This window comes from Anopheles darlingi, chromosome 2, assembly GCF_943734745.1.
Source record: "Anopheles darlingi chromosome 2, idAnoDarlMG_H_01, whole genome shotgun sequence".
Lineage (NCBI taxonomy): Eukaryota > Metazoa > Arthropoda > Insecta > Diptera > Culicidae > Anopheles > Anopheles darlingi.
The window spans coordinates 61730801-61749965 of NC_064874.1; the positions used below are offsets into that span (position 1 = coordinate 61730801).

General features: G+C 44.8%; 1 protein-coding gene across 1 annotated transcript; it reads left to right on the forward strand.

Moving 5' to 3' along the window:
- The first annotated feature begins 13014 nt into the window (after positions 1–13014).
- On the forward strand, positions 13015–13980 carry LOC125959405 (angiopoietin-4-like). The gene has a single exon (XM_049692229.1). The coding sequence runs from the start codon at positions 13015–13017 to the stop codon at positions 13978–13980; it is 966 nt and encodes a 321-aa protein (XP_049548186.1).
- Positions 13981–19165: the final 5185 nt, after the last annotated feature.

Genomic DNA, 19165 nt, shown 5'->3' on the forward strand with positions numbered 1-19165 from the left:
AGCACCGCCATTCGATATGCCAGGCCCACCCCTCTCCCCTAAAAACCAAAATTCCAAACCGTAAAAATGGCCACTCACATGCTAGCTTACGCAATCTGATCCGGACTGCAACACAGACCAACGACCAGTACCGGCACCAACGGACTCTAAATAGACAGAATAGGCCACGCCATCCTCCGACCCGAAAAAAGCCGAATACCACCCCCCCTGACCGACCAATTTCCTGTGACTGTCGGTGTGTGTGTTCGCGGTAAAAAGTGCAGCTTTGTCCCGATTTTTTGAAAGTCTAAACCCGGCCCAACTATGACGCCAGTATTTGCCGGAATTTGGCCGGAGCACCGCAATATCAAACACTCCTCTCCTTTTTCGCGATGGCCAACGGCATACTGACCCCGAGTTCCCTGAGGGTGGTGGTGGTCGAGGACGTCTGGCTAGTCCATGCTCCAGCTCTCGATTGTCCTTTTCCGTCCGCTTTTCACGTTGCATCTGCTTCGTTTCGTTTCGTTACGTTCCGGTTCTCTACTTTGGTCTGGACAGGAGTTGCATTCTGACTGGCCAGCCTCCTTCTTCCAACCTCCAGTCCGCACACAGTCGTTTGTCTCGTCTGCACATGGCGCGAGTGAACGCATTCAGCTGCGAAGCAAACTTTGCCAAGCGAAAATTTAATTATAGTTCCGAGAGCCGTCCACCGACATCGAGCTGGAAAGGGGTTGGTCGGGCTGGTCGGGCTTGGATTTCCCTTTGGCGTTTCGCTTTCCAACCCCTCCGTGTTCCAACGCATCGAACGGGGGGTAACATAAAAACATTCGCGATCCTTTACGTCCCGGTTTTTGGTTGGATCCGCCATTTTTTGTTTTGTTTCGCGTTCAGCGTCGAAACTCGACCCGATATTTGACCGACATGCCGACAATCGGAACTGACCATTTAAATGGTCCACCGCACACACTCCTCAGCCCAAGCCGGTTGGTGCTGTTGTTGTTTGGTAGAATGGAACATGGAGTTGGCCACCTTCGTCCCGGTGACCGGTTCGTTCGCCTTTATCTCGATGAAACCTTTTGCGAATCCACGCGAGCATCGATGAGCAATGATCGATCGATGGATTGATCAAGGTTCAATCTGGGTGAGGGGATCGTGCATGTAGTGGAGGATTTGCCGCTTGTTTAGCGGATTACTAACTTCACTTCATTGCGTCAGTTCATTGTGTTCGCGTAGATCCATCGCTGTTCTCGGTTTGTGATGTGCTGAACATCGAGATCGCGTCAAATGAAGTCAGTTGCAAAAACAAATCCGCAGCCTACACTGCTGCCAATAAATGTGTGTCGAATGCGGTTGAGATTGGATTAAACTATTCGTGATAATCGACTGCAATGATCACTTTCTCATCCTGATTTTGAGTTTCCATACTGAAGATCGAACAATTTAGGCGCCAATGTCGATGCCAGTGTCCCACTTCGATTTGGGTCCTCCGTTTCTATCGAGAAGACCTAAGAAGATGATAAATACTGGGTCGTCGACTGTCTTTTTCTTAAAAGCACAAATAGACGTGTAAAATAGCGTAAAACACCATCCATGGACCTTTCTGGTACATTCTCTGAGCTGAATGTCCTACAAAAATAATTTTGTTTGACTAGAAATATTTTGTCTAGCCTAGGACAAAATTCTAGGACAGAATGCTCCCGAGGTTGGTTTACGGAATCCACGGTTTAATATCCAATAAATGATTTTTTGTGAAAGGTCTGCTTGTAATCATGTCCCGAATCCATGTAAAAACGTATGAAAAAAGCAATACAGTACCATAAGGTATCTCCCTTAGAAGCATGATAAAATATGGACCAAAAATTGATTAAAATCCGGAATAACCGTAAAATCTATAGGATGTTCCAGGTCATTGCGAGTTCAGGAAAGTAAGCTACTCATGTTTCTTAACATATTCACCACTAGCTGAAGAATCTTGTCATTCATTATTTTGGATGAAATTTTAAGCAGCCAAAAATTAACCAAAATTGATAAACAGCATGCCAAACCGAGTTTTACAAATTATATTCCTTTAACATAAGATTACGAATAATTATTTTCGCGATTTGATTGATTTGGTGACATCATTTCACTGATAAAAAGAAAAAAAAAACATGTTGTTCTTATACTAACTAGACCCTTCGGTTTTGTTAATATAAGGGCAAAATTTAAGCTGCAAAATCACAGTTTCCCTATTAGTATTTAATAATTTATTTTTGAAGCAGGAAATAGTAATGAAAAGTCTTGATTTGCAATCATGATGGTTTTCTGCAAAAAAACTGATGGTGGTCTTATAGTAACTGGACAGAGTGTATGTATGTACCTCTTATGTTCTTTCAACGGTGCTGCTGAACTCTAGACTCTAAGTAGGTGTAGGGGTCCTCAACGAATATGAAAAACAAACAATATTAAAATGAAAATTTAAACTAATCTCTCGGTTAAACGGTACATGTACTAGGATCATTTTAAAGACGATCACTGTAGTTGGAACAGGTGACCACATATGCTCGAGTCGGAGTGATGCCATCCCTCCCGTACGCGGATCCTTTGACTTTTTAGTTTTAAATGAAGGATAACTCCAGTGCATCATCGGGCATCGAGATCAAGTTTTGTCCGTTTATTTCCGTTTTTGCCAGCTGCGCTCAACAACTGCCTCCGGATCCATCACCTGCCAATCATCATCGCCCAGCCAGACCGACAAATGACGACCAAGCTACCTCTTCAAATTGGAAAACAAAAAAAAGGAGCCCCCAAACGCTTCTCTCAGCAGCTCCAAGCTCGATTGCTGCAAGCTGCATTCCGATGGAATGGTTGCATTCCACATCCATGGACAGGTCCGGCAGTTGAGATTCGCACCATTCGCCAGTTTATCTCGAAATCAATGAGCCGTGCTACCGGGTTGACCAGCCTGCAATGACTGAATGAGTGCATGCCCGGCGCGAAACCCCAGGTCCAGGTGTTGGCCTCTCTCTTCTTTTTTTTAAATACAAAACGGCCAATCAACGAACCACGTTCCGAGGCATTCCAAATCGGGTTTTTTTCCAACTAAACCCCATACCACTTGTGCGGCTCTTCAATCGAGAACAGTCTATTCAGTGGAGCGTTCAGGCTGAGCCAGCTGCCAGGCTGCCATACGATGGTCAACGATGATTTCGTGGCCATTCCTGAAAGCAACTTTTTCTATCACCAGCATACCACACACCGAAAGGATGGCTGTCTGGTCCTCAACTATGCGAACAATTTGTCTGATTTCCTCCTTTTGGATGCCGTTTTTTTTTTGGAAACTTCAAATACCATCGACCAACACGACGATGTGCGTCGCTTTGCAGCAGCTTCATTTTTGTTAATTTATAACTTTCAAGGTGAATGCACTCACTGGCTCCCAATGGCTGTGGCATTCTGTGGAAGGGTTCGCCCTTACCTAGCTCTAAGCCATTTTTAAGGAACCGGCCAAAGAGCAAACGCCCTTCTTCGTGGCCACTTCGCGAGCATCTTGATCCCATCTCATCGTCCTGGACTGATCGGACCTGCTCCTGGTAATTTGATTATAAGTCATGCATAAACTTTCTTCAACCAACCAACGAACGAACGAACGGTGGGTGAAACCCTTCTCACGATTTTGGCACGTCGCTCCACTCCACTCTCCTGTGACACCTTTTTAACTCCAACTTTTCGTCCGCATTCGGATTTTCTTTTTTGGAGGGATGGGGATAAGAAAAGATTGGCACTTTTAATAGGAAAGTTTTGCACGCTGCGTAGCGCGTGCGATGATAAGGGTTTGAAATTGATTGAATTTTGATCAATTTAATCCATATTCTCCGCGTCGCGCGCGCGCGCGGGCAACTCAAATATTTGGGTTTTTCCAACGTTTTTTTTTTGTTGTGGAATGTGTCACGGCGTGAGCGCACGGAAGGTAGGTAGCGGTGTTTGTTTCATTTTATCAATACTTTCTTTTAATAACTTCGCACACTCGACGTGCATTTCGTGTTGTTGACGTACCTCGTTTCGCTTTTCTCCCCGGTCTGGGTTGCAGCGAGTTCCACTCCCGAAAGCAAATGCAGATATTTGGGTGCCCGCGTTTCCTTCACTCTGGAAAATCCCCATTTTCCCCGGCTTCCGATTGCTGCTGTTGTTGTTGTTGTTGTTGTTTCGTGCCTCATCTCGCTAGGACTCACCGATATTGCTCCACGAAGCGTACTCTCCACCGGGGGGCCTCATCGATGGTCAGAAGCACCCGGAGAAGCACCACCACTTGGCAAATATGCCTCCGCCTGTTCCATTCATTAATCGCATTCCGCATTCCAAGGGATCCAAAAAAATGTGAGAAAAAAAGAGAAACGAATGAGAGTGAACGGACCGGGAATGAAATTAATTTAAGTAGATTATGAGAGAGAACCCCATTCTCGGGGTCCCTCCGAAACAGGCCACTGCCAGCGCTGGAAGGGTGTGTGTGTGATTGATTTTATTTCATTATTTTACAAAATATTCGACAGAAAAAAGAGGGGACAGTAACGAGAATGGGAGCAACCAAAAAAAACCGAAACTTTTTGACTCCCAAAAGTGGCTTTTGGGGCGCGATGGAAAATTTGGAAGGAGATTAAATCCCCGTTCGAGTGGTCGGCTCGGCTCGGGGAGCGCATACATTTCCCATCGATAAGTAGCTCGCGCGCCCTTCATAAATCGTTCCTGACGTGCTTCGGTGGAACAATTTGGCGGCTATCGTGTACGGAGCATATCATAGCACAGCATCATAACCGGTCGGCTTATATTTATTTGCAAACGCTCATGTAGGGCGCTACGAAAGGCGCAGTTCCCCGAAAGCTACCGGAACCGATTGCCATGACAAAACGGTCACATACGGGTCGGGGTGGTCCATTGTTGGGCCGCGAATCATGTTGATACCACGTAAGCAGTTGCCATTCGATGACAAAACAGGTGCACTTAACGCAAAAATGAGCCTATGTTTTGCTGTTTCGAAGGTACTTCAATCATACTAAGGCGATTGTGCGGCATTTTATTTTTGTGTCCACTTTTTATTGTTCGAAAATGAATTCAATGAACAACGCAATACGGAGGAGATCCCTTGAACTGCCTCGAAGCAAGAGAAAACACAACCATTGTGTTGTCATGTTAAAAGATTAGGCGACACTCCCAGAGTTCCAGAGGCTAATATGTTGGCTGCGACAGTTCGTTCTCAGCCAAATGGGTGTGTGACCCTTGGCTTAGTACTATTGTCAGCATGTCAGGTCTACAAGTTTTTCCTACGAAATCTTCGTTTCTTCAAGGACATCCGCGAGAAGGGAATAAATGGACTTTACAGCCTATTCCAGTTCATTCTTCAAATGCCTCTCAAAGGACCTTCCAGGAATGTTAGTTCAGGGTGGCAATGTTGGGCATTTCGGATTGCTGGAGAGTTCCTCTGAGAGCTTTTGCTAAAGACGCATGACATTGACACTGGGGTTGCAGTTGGCTGCAGAAGGAACCTATAGCAACTGTTTGGATAACAACAATCATAAGCCAACACACAAACGCACGCATCACCGACCATAAACAATGGAAAGAGGATTAGTGGTTGGAGCTCCTGCGAACCAAACCCTGACGCTCGCTTCTGTTACTTCCTGATACTTGGCAAATGGCTACAAATAGGCCACATTTCTTGGGTGGGTATACTCCCCGGATACCCCCGGTGCCGTGGTTATGTTGTTGGTGAAAACTTCTTGATTTTGCGCCATTCGCTCGCGAGCACCTTGGTGGCATCGGTTCCAAGTTTCCCGCACGGCCAACCGGGTGTTGGGGTAAAAGTTTCGTAAAAGCTTTTTTGGCTTGAGATAGAGTTATTTGGGGGGTTTGTTTTTTTTTCGAGAAGCACTGTAGGGCGATATATCTAAATTACTGGCAGACAACGTACTACTTACTGTACAAATATGTCAATTTCATGCACTCATGGTCTGGTTCGGGGGGTTCAGACAGGAAATATATTAGGCATGTTTGCAGCCTTTCCGAGGGACTTGATCGACCATCGCTGTTTAAAGTTATTTGGTCTCTAAAGAAAGCTGCTGTACCTAACTGTGTTTGTGGGTTGCCATTCAATGGTATTGTGTGTTTTATAAAGAAAATTGATTCAACCTTTAACATAACATTTTTTCCAGACCGAATCAGTGGCATTCTTCATTTAATATGTGGTAGGAAGCATACTTTTAATTTATACAAGACACTTTAAGTTTACTAAATCCGAAGAAGACAATTTAAAGCAAAACTGTCTTTCCTTTCCTTGTGAAATTTATAACTGAACTATAAAAAAGCGTTAAGATTTAACATTACAAATAAGAATACAGAACTGTAATGTAGATTTATTATGAAATCAATGAAGTACTATGCTACCTCCTTCCGTATATATATTTTTCCATTGCCAGATGAAATAATGTGGTTTTCAAGGGGCTATCCTTGCAAACGAATATAAAGCACTTTTTAAAACTAACACTTAGATCATTTTAAATTGTTTTAAAGCTAGTGCACATTCCAAACAAAGCAGAAGGTTTACAACTGCAATGGAATGCTTGCTATCAGCAGGCTTTATCGGCTTTAAAAGCCGCTACCTGAATCCACGCTTTTTTTTGTTAAAGAAGCACAAATATCAAATTCCTATTAATGGGAAGGATGGCCCAGAAAGTGACAATGTAACTAAATCTTTCGCAATCCATTGATAGTAACGACTTTTCTTGCTCGACTTACGGTGAATAAGGGACCTTAAAGAAAAATGTAGAACATGAAACTCAACTCAGTTTGTTGGTGTTTCTAAAACATTTTTACTTTATTGGATTAAATGCAGTTTATGAACAGGTTGTTAGCCTCGACATACACGTGATGAAATGATGGTCTTAATGCTTGTAACACCCTTTAGTTTGTAACGAAATCTTACGAAAATTCAATTTGCCTCCACTTTCAAATCCATCTCAAAAAGAAATCATCGATGAAAGGGTTCAACGTAACCGGCTGACCTCATTGCCACAATTTGTTCCGCGACCCTGCCCCGCATCGGCTGCACCATACGTCTCTCGGTTCACCCCACATATGCATTCGATGCTTTCACTCCTTTTGCTACACCAGCTCCTAGTTATTGGCTTTTTCCAACGACGATCATCAGACAATTTGCTGTCGTTTCAATTTTTTGCTTCACCTCCCAGTGCGTGCATGATCGCATCGCATCGCTCTTGGGGGTGCTTCGCCAGGGAACAGAAGGGGGAACGACAGCGCCTGACAAATGAGAAAATTGTTTCGCCGTTTTTGCCTTCCATCCGCGCGCTCGTTGCTGCTGATTTAGGATTCGTCTCGGAGCCTCGGAAACGGAGGAAGGGGAAAATGTTGTTATTTCGTGTTCCCTGTTGTGCTCATACTGGCGCAGCATCAGCCGAAAGTTAGGCATCAAATTTGAGAGTTTTTGCTTATCAGCAACACCACAACTTACACAGTCTGTGTGTGTACTTCTTTCGTTGCCGCTGCTACTGAACTGATGACTGTGCAGCGCGGCGAGCGTTGCATCGAATCCGTTGTACGCCATCCGTCAGCAAAAGCATCACGTCCACAACAAACTATTCCAATTCCAATTATATTTAAGTGCGGTCGTCGGCCATTTTTCTGTACTGTTGTTCTTGTTGCCGGTTTAGGATCATCTCGAGATTGTTCAGACACAGCCTTCTTAGACCATTTCGATCTCGAGAGTTCGTCGAGAAGTCATCAAAAAGGCGCCTGCAACGTCACGAAATCTGAGTAATGACAACATTCAACAACAAATATTGTCACTCCCCAAAAAGGCAGACAACTATCGCCTCTATCACTCTATAAACATTCATCATTAGGCACCCGGTGCGACTCGCATTACAAATGGGCATTACCTCCACTACAACACTCGCTGTCGTTCCTTTGGTCGAAAGCGTCATTAAGGCTCTACTGACAAGCGTCAACCTTGGTACAAACCGCAAACCGGAAAACAATGACCTCTGCGCAAACCCCAATACAGCGCCAGGGCCGGACCTCGGGGTATATAAACAGTATCTTGATTTCATCTCATGTGTCAAACGAATGTCACTCGGTGCGTGATAAGTCATAGACCATCCTTACCGGTGACGTCAGCCTCTTGGCTTGGTTCTGACTCTCGGATGCTCGGTAGATGCCATCACTGATGTCTGGGCTCGAGCCTCGTCGTCGTCGTCGTCGTCGTCGTCGTCGTCGTCCTTCTAGTCGTTGTGGTCGGTGGAAAGGCCACACTTCTGGGCAAATGTTTGCCATTTAAGCGGCCGCTCTAATTGAATCGAATGGCCGAAAAAGGATCAACAATCACATTAAGCACTTTTCTCTGTCAATGACGGTGCATGGAACGGCGAGGTGCGGATCGAGGAAAACCGCCGGAAGAAGCAGCAGCAGAAGAAGAAGCAGAAAAACAAATACAAACACCCAAGCCGCAGCCTGACGAACGCCTTAAACGTAAGAACCGGCCATAATACGACACACCCCGGAACCCAGGACAGGATTCAACAGCGAAAGAAGGGGAGAGATAGCGACAAAGAGAGAGGAAATCTTGAGGAGCGGGAAACCAAGGTGACGATAAAAGCTGGACCCATGGTCCAAAGGTCCGACGTTCTTTGTCAAAACCCAAAACCCACATACATCCTTATCTCGGTGCCAAAGTCCGGCCATATTTCGCATCCAAGCGTCCAAGTGCGCATCTCCGGAACCCCGGGCGAGGCGGGAGGAGGGGGGGAGGGAGCCCATTCAGAAACGACCTCGGCTCGGCTCGGCTCAGGCCACAATTGGCCAAAACACCAAATGTCACTTTGAGGCTCGTTCTAGGCGTGCCCGTCGGCCACTGGCCACCGTCGCTGTTCGGAAAGGACAATCGGTTGAGAAGCTTTTGCAGATCTTTTTGGTCAGCTTTGCCTGAGAATCCTTTTTATCGACGACGACGACGACGACGATGGCGATGGCGAAGGCGATGGCGAAGGCGACGAGGAAGAGCATCCCGAGAGGTATTACCAAGGAAGCGCCTTTCTTTGGCCCCTTTCCGGTTACCGCTTCCGGCTACTTCTTGAGATGCTCCCGGGGCAACCAGCGCACACACACACACACACAGACAGACAGACAAACACAGACACACATAAGGAAGCTCCTTGAGCCCAAGTCAAGTTTGACATCCAACCAACGCCGCTTCTCGTGAGACATCGAAGTAAAGTTCCTCCAACGTTCAGCTTATTTGCTGCGCGAACAGACAGGTGAAGGGGGGGTTGGAAGCCTTGGTCTCCGGTTTCCATTTTCGGGCGCCGATCTCCTCCCCTCCCTCCTCTCCACCAACTGCTCCCACGGAGATAGTAAATCGTGGCTCTGAACATCTGAAGGATTTTATGCGAAAACTAGCGCCCTGAAGACGACAGACAGAAAGGAGGACGACAGTGACGTTCCGAAGGCTTCCGGAGATAGAGCGCATAGAGCCCTCCCCCCCGGATCAGACGGAGGCCCAGAACGGTGCCATGACGTTCTCCTTCCACCGGCCCCTGGCTAGGGGGGTTTATTTCGCGGTGCTGGTATACCGGATATGCTTATGCAAAAGTCCAAGGAGTGTCCCGGAGTGAAAGGAATGTGGAAGCTGAAGATGAAACTGAAGCTCAGAAGAGATCAGAAACGGGGAGCGCGTTTAAAGAGATTGACAGAGATTTTGCAGCTTACGTGGCATTCTTTTTCCGTTTTTGGGGGGGTTTCATTTCGTGTTTTTGTGATTTCGCTGCGCCGAGCGAACGACGCTGGGAGTCCGCTTGCATTCGCTCATAAAAACTTCACAACAAAGTAGGGAAAGCTGTTGTTGTCGAAAGTAGTTGTACCGTGCGCGGTAGTGAGAGTCATTTGGAGAATTTGCTCGTAAGGTGTTAGTGTCTGGGTGTAGAGAAACTAGAAATGGAACTGCATCCAAAATCCATCAAATTATCTCATTTTCGTCGTGCGTTGAAGAACTCAACCCGCGCCAGCATGTAAACCTAGCCAACGCGCAGACAGTTTGATGCTTTTTTGTCCCCGACAAAAAGTGAAACTCGTACACACAAACACACACACATCTATACACACACAAACGAACCTGATGACGACAACGGTCGGTGGCCATGAATCGAAATCCAAATCGCACACCGATCGTTTGGGATGGAAAAATCGGGGGAAAGGCAGAGGAGTAAAGCAACGAAAACGCAGAAGCAGCCTTGCGGATGGCGTACAAAATGGCGCGACGCGCCCGAAAATCAAATGACGACGATAAAAAAGGGAAAATTATTTGATTACATCTGGGTTGGGATCAAGGCGATTCGATTCGATTTTGAGCGAGAAGAATTCCTTCCATCGCCTTCTCGCCTGCTTAATTCTATCCCTCATCTTCTTTTTCTACACTCTTTTTTGTCGACTTTCCCCCTTCTTCCTGTGTTGGATTTCGATTTTAGAGGGAGGAAGGCGAGCAACAACCGATTGTGTCGCCGTTCGTCCGTGGAGGGTGAGGTCCTCGGGTCGCAACGATTTCGCCTGGACGCATTCGATTCGCACGCGCTCAACGGAAACGATTATCGAAAGAATTGGTGCTGGCGTGCACACACACACACACACTCACACAAAGCATGCAGCCGACAAATCCGGTTAAGCGAAGGAGCGAAGGGAAAAACAGGCCACGCGGGAGTAAGGAGGAGCCGACGGACATCGAAAAGCGCCACCCTCTTTCCTCTCCCCCCCCCCCTCCCTTTTCGCACAACCCCGAACGCATAAATTCAAATGAAAAGGTTTATTTCACCGGGGGGCGATTTTATGGGAGTGATAAAATTTTAAATCCGTGTTTAATCTTTCACCGCTTTTCACTGCGACCAGTTGGCCATGAAAAGGATTTTGGCCTGTTTTCGACTCGTTTCGACTCGTTCCGTGAGCATGAGAACAGATTCATGGGCCACGGTGGCCACGGATCGCCTCGTAATGCGAAAACGCGTTTAATGCGTTCACGCTTCGGCAGGTCGCGGTTGCAGGACGTTTGCGAAAGATGGCATCCTCGGAGGGAGGGGAGACAGGGAGGGAGGGGTGGGACAATTATTTTGACTCGTTCGGCTCTTCTTTCTTTTATTATTTTGTAGTGTTTTTTGCGAGAAAGTGTTGGGGTAGGGGGGGGGGGGGGGAAGGGAGTTGTCCCCCTGCGACAGACACGCATAAAAAATTAGTGCAAAATGTTAATGCGATGCAAGCGACGCGAAGCAACACATCCGGAAAGGCTTTTATGACGCGTTATTTATTGACGATGAGTTATCCGCGAGCCATTCTCCAGGGGGCGCCGGGAACCAAAAAGAGAGAGAGACACACACACACCGACAGTCAGTAAACGGCCAGCCGAAACATCCTACCCTAAATCGTGCCAGCCGTAATCAATGTTGCTGAACGAAGAAAGCAAATAATCTGGAAGGGAATTTCAGATCACAAAATGGTCGCGCGATAGTTATGTGGTGTGTTGCTTGGTTTTTTTTTGTTTTGTTTTTAGTTTTTGGTTTTGAGAAGCTCCAACACAAAAACACATCCATTTGCCAACACTGAACGCAGCATAAATCATTGCTTAATGCCTTTTGTAATGGAATGTTGCGAGCGGCGAGATTTATTGGATTAAATTCCATTCGACGGCTTGGAGCACGGCAAATTGGCCAATTAATAGGGCCGCCTGCGAGAGCCGGGAAGAGACGACAGAAGAGAGATTATTTCTAAAAGATTTGGCTCATCGGCAGGATGCTCTGTTGCTTTGTAAACAATAGAGTGATTAAAAATAAATTTCGATTGCTCGGCAATGGTAGGTAGTGATGGGTATGATGGATGACGTCTCATAATACCAATGTCATCCGTACGATGTTTAACAGACAATCAAAGATGAATACAGGTTTTAATTTGAATGATTAATCTGTTATGTACATACAGGCTAGCAACGAGGTAATGTTATCCCTTTGCTTTTTAAGAAACATTTAAACTCGATTTCTCACCACTGTTTGTATGTTTCTGTTGTATGTATGTTAATGAAACTTTTACGATCCCAACACCGTCGGTCACTTCAGCGTTTGGATCGTAGTATTTGCTGGATAAAAAAATGTGTAGTTTGTGGTTTTTTACTCATTCTTGTTTGATTGTTTGCTTGAGATGCTCATCACTTTTCTAGTTTTAGCCCAGCCAAAAACAAGAAACTATTGATTTTTCTGTAAGATACCATACAACAAAATTCAAATTTATTCACATGTACGTGATAAAGCGTACGTTAGCAACCTTTTGCAGCCAAGTCTGAAGCGACGAATCCAAAGCATTTGGCTTTTATTGAATTAAACTGTTGTGTTTTTTTAAAAAACTTAGAGCACAACGTCTTCAAACGCTTATAAAAATTACTATGAACTAATATTTGATTTTTTTCTAGCCCGCCTTCTGTCATTTAAGGTTTAGTAGACAATTTCGTGTGAAGTTTCTTTGACGATGTTCTTGAAGGATGTTATCCTTAAAAAACAATAACAGATGTTGATTCAGAGAATTTAAACACGTAAAACAATAACGGTTATCATCCAATCAGTCTTCCTTGCGGACTGGCTTAAGTGAACGTTGACGGCTACGATCTCATGATTTGCTCGTCTCTGCGATATTTCCGATGGTCAGACTAACCTCATCCAACTCGTGTTTATGGTGAACCAGATCAGTAATTATGTTATTATGTTTGCTCATTATCTCAATGCCTTCGCATTGCATTCGCCTGCCGAACGAAATCAACGAAGACATATGAAGCATAACTCTTATCGCGGTTTGCTTGATATCAGCACATGACCATTTGTTCCAGAAAGTTTCTGACGAGAAAGTATACACTGGTATGGGTTATAATCTAGTATAAAATGCCGTCTCTAAATGCATAGGATCACAGTTTCGATTCGGTCTGCAATTGACTAAGTGTTTTGTTGAGAGCTTCATTATCTTACAATGCTGCAGATTGTTTGTGTACTATTGCTTTGTGCTGTTATACAGCGAGGAAGAACAAACAAAAGTTCCGACAACGCTGGCGACATCCTTAAAGCACCGTTCGATGGAGAAATATCGGGATTCGGTCTGGAGATTCTGCTGACTAAATTAGATTACATCGATCATAAATTAATGCTCCTGGAGGAACTTAAAGTAGAACTGGCTCAACAACGAGAGAGGATGGAAAGCATTAAAGAATCGCTTGAGAAATTGACTACTGTTATTACTACTCCAAAAACAGCAATAAACACAACGCTACCAACAAGAGCAGCTTCAGTGCACGTTGTGCAAATTCCTTTTACCTCGTGCAAGGATGTATCATCAAATGTATCAGGAGTGTATCTCATTCGTGTTAACAACGATAGTACCCCGTTCCACGTTTATTGCGAGCAGCAGAAGTTTGGAGGCGGCTGGATTGTAGTTCAACATCGCTTCGACGGTTCGGTTGATTTTTATCGCAATTGGGACCAATACAGAGACGGATTTGGTGAGCCGGACAAGGAGCACTGGCTCGGATTGGAGCGAATTCATCAACTCACGTCAGCACGACCGCACGAATTTCTCGTCGAGATTAAGGACTTTGAGGGTAACTACGGTTATGCTCATTACGATAAATTTCAAGTAGGTAGTGAGAGTGATCAATACATGCTTAAAACTGTGGGATCCTATAATGGCACTGTCGGTGATGGAATGGACCACAACCAAGGAGAGAAGTTCTCTACAAAGGATCGGGATAATGATAAGCGATCCGAGTATCATTTGGCTGTTGATTACGAAGGAGCCTGGTGGTACGGTTATGGTGGCACGACTTCGAATTTGAACGGGCGGTACTGGAATGCTTACGATAGGAAATCAATTTGGTGGTGGTATTTCAAATCCGGCTTTCAAGGATTGAGCTACACCAGAATGATGATCCGTGAACTGTAAGAAATGGTTCTTATTGTTCTTATGGAGACATATTGTAAAGCATTGCAAAAGAGCAAATGGAACTGTTTGTTGGAAATTATAAGAATAAACATTCATTTGAAAGGGAATTTAAAAAAAAAAGGTTTGTTTATTGGAAGGGTTATCTGCTTCCCGTGGATAGAATCCGAAACATGGATAGAAACGAAACTTCGAGAAACTTTCGATCTGCAAATTAATCGTCTGTTACAATAACGTTGGTTGTTAATTGGTTCCATCTTAAAATCTGGATTAAAAATCCAGATAATTCAACATGAATTCAATCACGATGCTATATGATCGCTGACTTCACGGCCGTTCAGCAGAGCATAAGATGATTTCTATCAGGGCTTTCGGTAAGATGGCTGACAGTTGACCGGGTGTTCTGTTGGAACTGTTTGGGCAGAAAGATCAATGAGATTGTTGCATGTTTAACATTTTCACCGTTGATGATCAAAACAGTGGTACAAAAACATAGTTTAGTGCAAGTAGCTCACGAAACTGATTGACAGCTTCAAATAATTTGACTGCCATACGCTAGAGAACCGGAGTAAAATGTTCCACGAAACGGTTAAACGTTTGAAATTAACAATGCTACTACATTGCACAATTGTCCAATAACCCGGAACAATTACTCATACGTTTTCCACGAAATCGATCGATAGCACTGTGAGTGCACTCCACACGTCACAAAACGCATTTGTTAATCATTAAATCACCAACCGAGATCAGCGGGTACGAAATGTAGGAACTAAAATGCAATTAGTGTTAAATAAATACATACACAAGCTCCAGCCAATGGTGCGCTGCATCTGGCCTGCTGAAAGGTCGCCATCACTCGCAGGCACAAATGTTCCTTTCATAAGCGAAACTGGGTGGCTGCTGCAGCCACCACGCAGCATAACATATGATCGAAACATGAAAAGGGAATGTTTCCCTGGGACGTGAGACGTGCTGGAAGGTTAAACATCCATCGCCCACCCAGGAGGATGGGTCCACCCCCCCCCCTTCCTCCCTTCCCAAAAACATGGATCCACAATATCAGGTGACTGACAGCGTGAAACAATCGAACAAAAACTCAAACAATAGAACGCCGGTGCCGACGCGCAATTCGCACGTTTCGTGTCGCGGCGGACGCGTGAAGCGATCCGATTGTAGCGCGGCCAACGCATCAGTCACGCAGCATGATTGACATCGAAAGGGATGCAACCGTACACTGGGCTGGACTGGGCTGGGCTGGACTGGACCCCATCCCGGGTGTCGGGTTGTCGATGATGGGAACAAGTTGTGGCACAAACACAGTCGCTTGAACACACCAACTCGTCGGCGAACTGGCGAGCCAATTGAGGGAAAAATTTGTTTGAGTTTCACCGCCACTCGCCCCACTGGCATCGGGGCCGTTTATTTTGACCGAGCACCAGTGATAGTGAGTTACGCGGGGACGGGAATCCGATGGACTGGGTGAGTTTTTATATCAAAACTCAATTTATGCGCATACCATGCGCCTCCATTATTCCATGCACCATGCGCCTCCATAACGATGCGCCCGGTTTCCGGCAAAGGGGTCGAGCATGGTGACGCAGGCTCCACCGCTGAAGCCGAAAGCAGCTTGTTGTGTCATTTATTTTGCATTTCGATACGATCAATCAGCTTCACGCCACCAAACTGGTTTGGCTACTATTGATGCCGACAAAAAAGGAGAAGAAAAACAAACAAACGGTACAAACAGTATGGCGAAGCACACGGAGGAGCTTTACTTTTTGCTTTTATTTCACGTTCGCCTTTTTTCGATATTCGGCTCATTCGTTTGGCTCGCGTTGACTGCCGGCGCACACTGAGCCCTTCAATTAAATTGCAATTGATGCGCAGAAGCATGTCAACGGGACGTCACATGTGGACTGATTTGTTGTGGAAATGGAATAAATATAACACTGGACTGGACTGCACCCTACCGGCACCGGTCTCCCATGAGCTTCTATTTCTGCCACAAAAGCAACACTCGATTGCTCGTCGGTGATTCGAAAAAAAAGGATAAATTTGCCGTTAGGTTTAGCCATTCGGAGACAATGCTGCTACATTTAAAAGAAATGAAAGAATTTAGCTCTAATGCAATGGTGCATAAGTTTTCTGCGTAAGCGTTCTACCTTGACAAATATGTTGAAGCTTGCTTACCTGGATTAACTAGCATACCTAGCTACAAGTGACAAGCGAGTACATGATGTCTCCTCCTATTACGATCATAAGTCGAACTGGTGTTGATTACATCTCTGTTGGATTAAAAATGTTTGGCCAATTTCTGGAGCATCATCTTCGACGTGCATAACGGCACTTGGATAATACCGTCAATTACTTACTCATCCGTACCTATTGGAATATTGATAATAATTACTAATTTCTTTTGTGTTTTATTCTGACTACAATCCTTCCTTTTAAATTAACTCTGTTATTTTAACTCACTTGAACAATATAGGAATTTATTCAATCGTCTCCATTTTAAGTTTTGATAATTCATTAGTCGTTGAATGATTAGAATCTTGGCTGTAGAAATTCAGTAACGATGAACTCATTAAGCCATTAATCTTCAACGAGTGTGAATAAAATCAAGACTATTTAATTATTTTCGAACTATTAAAATATGTTTATTATATCATGTTATATAAATATGTTTATTATACCACCATTGAACCAAATTCATTTTAATCAAATGAATATTTCTTTTAGGCAAACGGTAATTTTTCAAAAAAATGTGTTGTTGGGCTTTGTTGACTCTGGTACCATAGCGCTTATAGTAGTAGTAATAGTAAAATTAGCTATACTAAAATACTATCGAACAGTGAACGACTTTACCGACATTTTCAACTGACTCAAATAAATTATCATTTAGTACTTCCAATAAGCTTTTCAACAATTTAAAAAAATAGTGTTTATCCACAAGATCAATGATAATTTGTATTTCATGTACAGCATAGAAACTCTTTTGGGTCTATTTCAATATTTTATTTAAGAAAAAGAACAAAATAAATAGAGGAGTTTAACAAAACAACTGTTTGTTGTTTTGTTAAACTCCTCTATTCAAAATAAAATAAATAGAGGAGGTTAAGTTTTTTTTCAGAATAATCTTCTGTCCATGCATTGCCAGCTACAACAATAATAGTAATACACCACAAACTGACACCGCATATTTCACAACAAACACAAGTTTCATAAGGAGGAGAAGAAAATAAAATGCAAATGAAAATCTTCGTATAACATCATGGAAACCCTTCCCGAAGTGTCCGATGCTATTCTACCACTAAATTGATCCAGTAAAAACTGACCGCCTCCGTGCAGTTTACGATCACGAGTGTCCGTTCACCATTCCACCAGGAAACGGTAAAAATGACTCCGGTTTCGACTCGGTTCCACCCTAACTTGACCACTTTATTACACGAAACCAGAACCAGAACCGGTCCTAAGCATTCGTCATTCGTTTTTATAACCACAACCGATCCGATACTTTATCGTTTGCGATGATCTTACGATCGGGACCGAACCATGCGTCGAAAGGGTGTACCGAGGAATAGTATGATTTTTTTTTTTTGGATCGTTCCGATTCACTTGGTTGACCAACAGCAAAAAAAAGTAACTCCTCTGCTATCACGGTTTTGTAGGAGACACTTCAAATTTGATGTCGGCTGTTTGGGACTTTAACTGTTTGCGTCACGCCGCGGCCACGGGTCCATCAGCGAGATGGCAGGACATTCGAAATATTAATGTACTGTCCTATCATGTCCTTCACTTGAGATTTTTCTTTTCTTTTTCACTCTTCTCGCTGGCTTCCCGCAAAACCCCAGAGCGAGCTCGTTATTACATCTTGAGCCAGTGTCCGTCCGCCAAAAGCCTGGACCCCGGAACATAGTTTGAGGTTCGCTCTTGGTCGAGCCTTCAGTCGGTATACGGATCCTTATGGTCGTTGGCCTACAACAGTGATCCGACCGATGTGAGCCACTGAGTGGTCATCCAGCCAACCAGCCAGCCAGCGGATGACATGATGATGCCACTGCAGTGATGATAAGCTGACGCGAGCACACCACGCGGACCACCGGCCGTGATGGTCCGGTTGATGGCAAAACCTCATCGTAATGAGTATTTGTTCAAAAACAGCATAATGCAAAATGAAATATAGAGCGGGCGCGCGCCAAGCACAATGCGGGCAATATTGTAAATGTAAATAGAATGGTTCGTGTGCCGGTTGCCAACTGTGTGCCAACCGTTTGCCGACCCGGTTTTGCCCCGGGGGATGGGGATCGTCGTCTTCCGAGATAATATACCGACCGACCGGCCCGTCCGGATGTCATTCGCCACGGATGAGTAGACTTCTGTGCCGACCTACCTCAACGAAAGTGGCTGCTCGACGATGAGATGGGCGACCGGTATCCCGGCGAAAACTCCCAGTAGCCAGCACGGAAGGAATGAAAAAAAAAACAGGGAAATGGGTTAAACGAACATCGTCGCTGCATCGCAAACCATTCAAACGAACAGAGCTCGTTGAGCTACTATATCGACTCTATAACTTGAACAATATGAATAGAACCACGTAGTGACTTTACGTTTCACCCACTGCTATCTGCTTCACACCATGAATGCCAGGCGAATACTATATCTTACCGGAACTGTTGCCTCTTATTTCGATATTCTTGCAAACAAAATGCTCAGCACGTGCTCGCGCTTATGAGAGAGAGATGCGACGTTTTGCGCTGATATTTCCGCTGCTGGAAACGGAACAGCAAAGCGCACTAACACTGGGTCCGACCCGGGGCGGACTGACCGCCGAGCTTCTCCGGATCTCTGAAGCTTCTATCATTTTCCATTTTAATTGCCACTCGCGGTGGTGCGGTGCACTTGCATTCGCCGCTTTAGCCTTTCTTTGTGCAGCAGTTGCTACTGCTGCTGCTGCTCCGATTGCATGCCAAGTGCAATTGATGGTAGATGACACTCGGCCCTCTTCGGAAGCCAAGGCTTCATCAAGCTGTCGGAATTGCTTTCGTGCCGAAGTCCGCGTTCACTTGCGCTTCGTTGGGTTTCAATTTGGGGCCGAATTTTGTTTTGTAATTGTTGTAATGGAACAAATTTGAAGCAACGCGGTATGGAGTGCTGTTTCTGTGGTCTTTCAATCAAAATGTTCATTTAC